A 929-nucleotide genomic window follows, 5' to 3' on the forward strand; every position below is an offset into this window, starting at 1 on the left:
AGGATACACTGAAAATGGAACTCCCTCCCCAACCATCCCCCAAAAGAACCAAACCAAAGGGCTATCGAGAGGGGGGAAAAAACAACCCAAACAAACAAAAAGAGTTACTTAGCAAGTCTACAATGTGTCCTTCCCCTGTCTGCTGGAAGTCTGCCATAGCATCTAGTGCTTGTGTCCGTGTCCCATTCGGAGGTTAGAGCATCCTAACGCCAAGCAGGAGGAGTTAAAACAGGAATCCAGTCAAAGGGAGCAGGAGAAGAAAGGTGATCATAATCCTAGGGATGCTTTTTATTTTCACTTTTTTCAGTAGAGAATCATTTTCTTCTGGAAAGCCACGTGGGTTATTTTTTTGTGTGTGTGTTTGTGTGTTTTATTTCTTTCAATTCTTTGTAGACTAAATAGTTCCTCTCTCATTAGGATTTATAATTGGATGTTAACCACGTCAGCCCTTCGTAGAGTCCATCCCCTGTCGTGGCACAGGAGGGCTGCACATACCAATTCCTATCCCTGATCCGGGTCAGGCCCAGTTTCTCCTGGATTTCATGGGGTTTCATGGCATCGGGCAGGTCCTGCTTGTTGGCGAAGATGAGGATGATGGCGTCCCGCATCTCCCGGTCGTTGATGATGCGGTGCAGCTCCTGCCGCGCCTCGTCGATGCGGTCGCGGTCGGCGCAGTCCACCACGAAGATGAGCCCTTGCGTGCCCGTGTAGTAGTGCCTCCAGAGCGGTCGGATCTTGTCCTGACCCCCCACATCCCACACGTTGAACTTGACGTTTTTGTAAGTCACCGTCTCCACGTTGAACCCCACCGTGGGGATCGTGGTCACCGACTGGCCCAGCTTCAGTTTGTACAGGATCGTCGTCTTACCGGCCGCGTCCAGACCCAGCATCAGGATCCGCATCTCCTTGTTCCCGAAGATCTTGGACAG

At 51.0% G+C, this 929-nt stretch overlaps 1 protein-coding gene across 1 annotated transcript; it reads right to left on the reverse strand.

The window, feature by feature from the left end:
• Positions 1–344: 344 nt before the first annotated feature.
• Positions 345–923, reverse strand: ARF6 (ADP-ribosylation factor 6). The gene has a single exon (XM_009075054.1). The coding sequence runs from the start codon at positions 900–902 to the stop codon at positions 414–416; it is 489 nt and encodes a 162-aa protein (XP_009073302.1). The 5' UTR covers positions 903–923; the 3' UTR covers positions 345–413.
• Positions 924–929: the final 6 nt, after the last annotated feature.

This window comes from Acanthisitta chloris, unplaced genomic scaffold, assembly GCF_000695815.1.
Source record: "Acanthisitta chloris isolate BGI_N310 unplaced genomic scaffold, ASM69581v1 scaffold31895, whole genome shotgun sequence".
In the NCBI taxonomy this organism is placed as follows: domain Eukaryota; kingdom Metazoa; phylum Chordata; class Aves; order Passeriformes; family Acanthisittidae; genus Acanthisitta; species Acanthisitta chloris.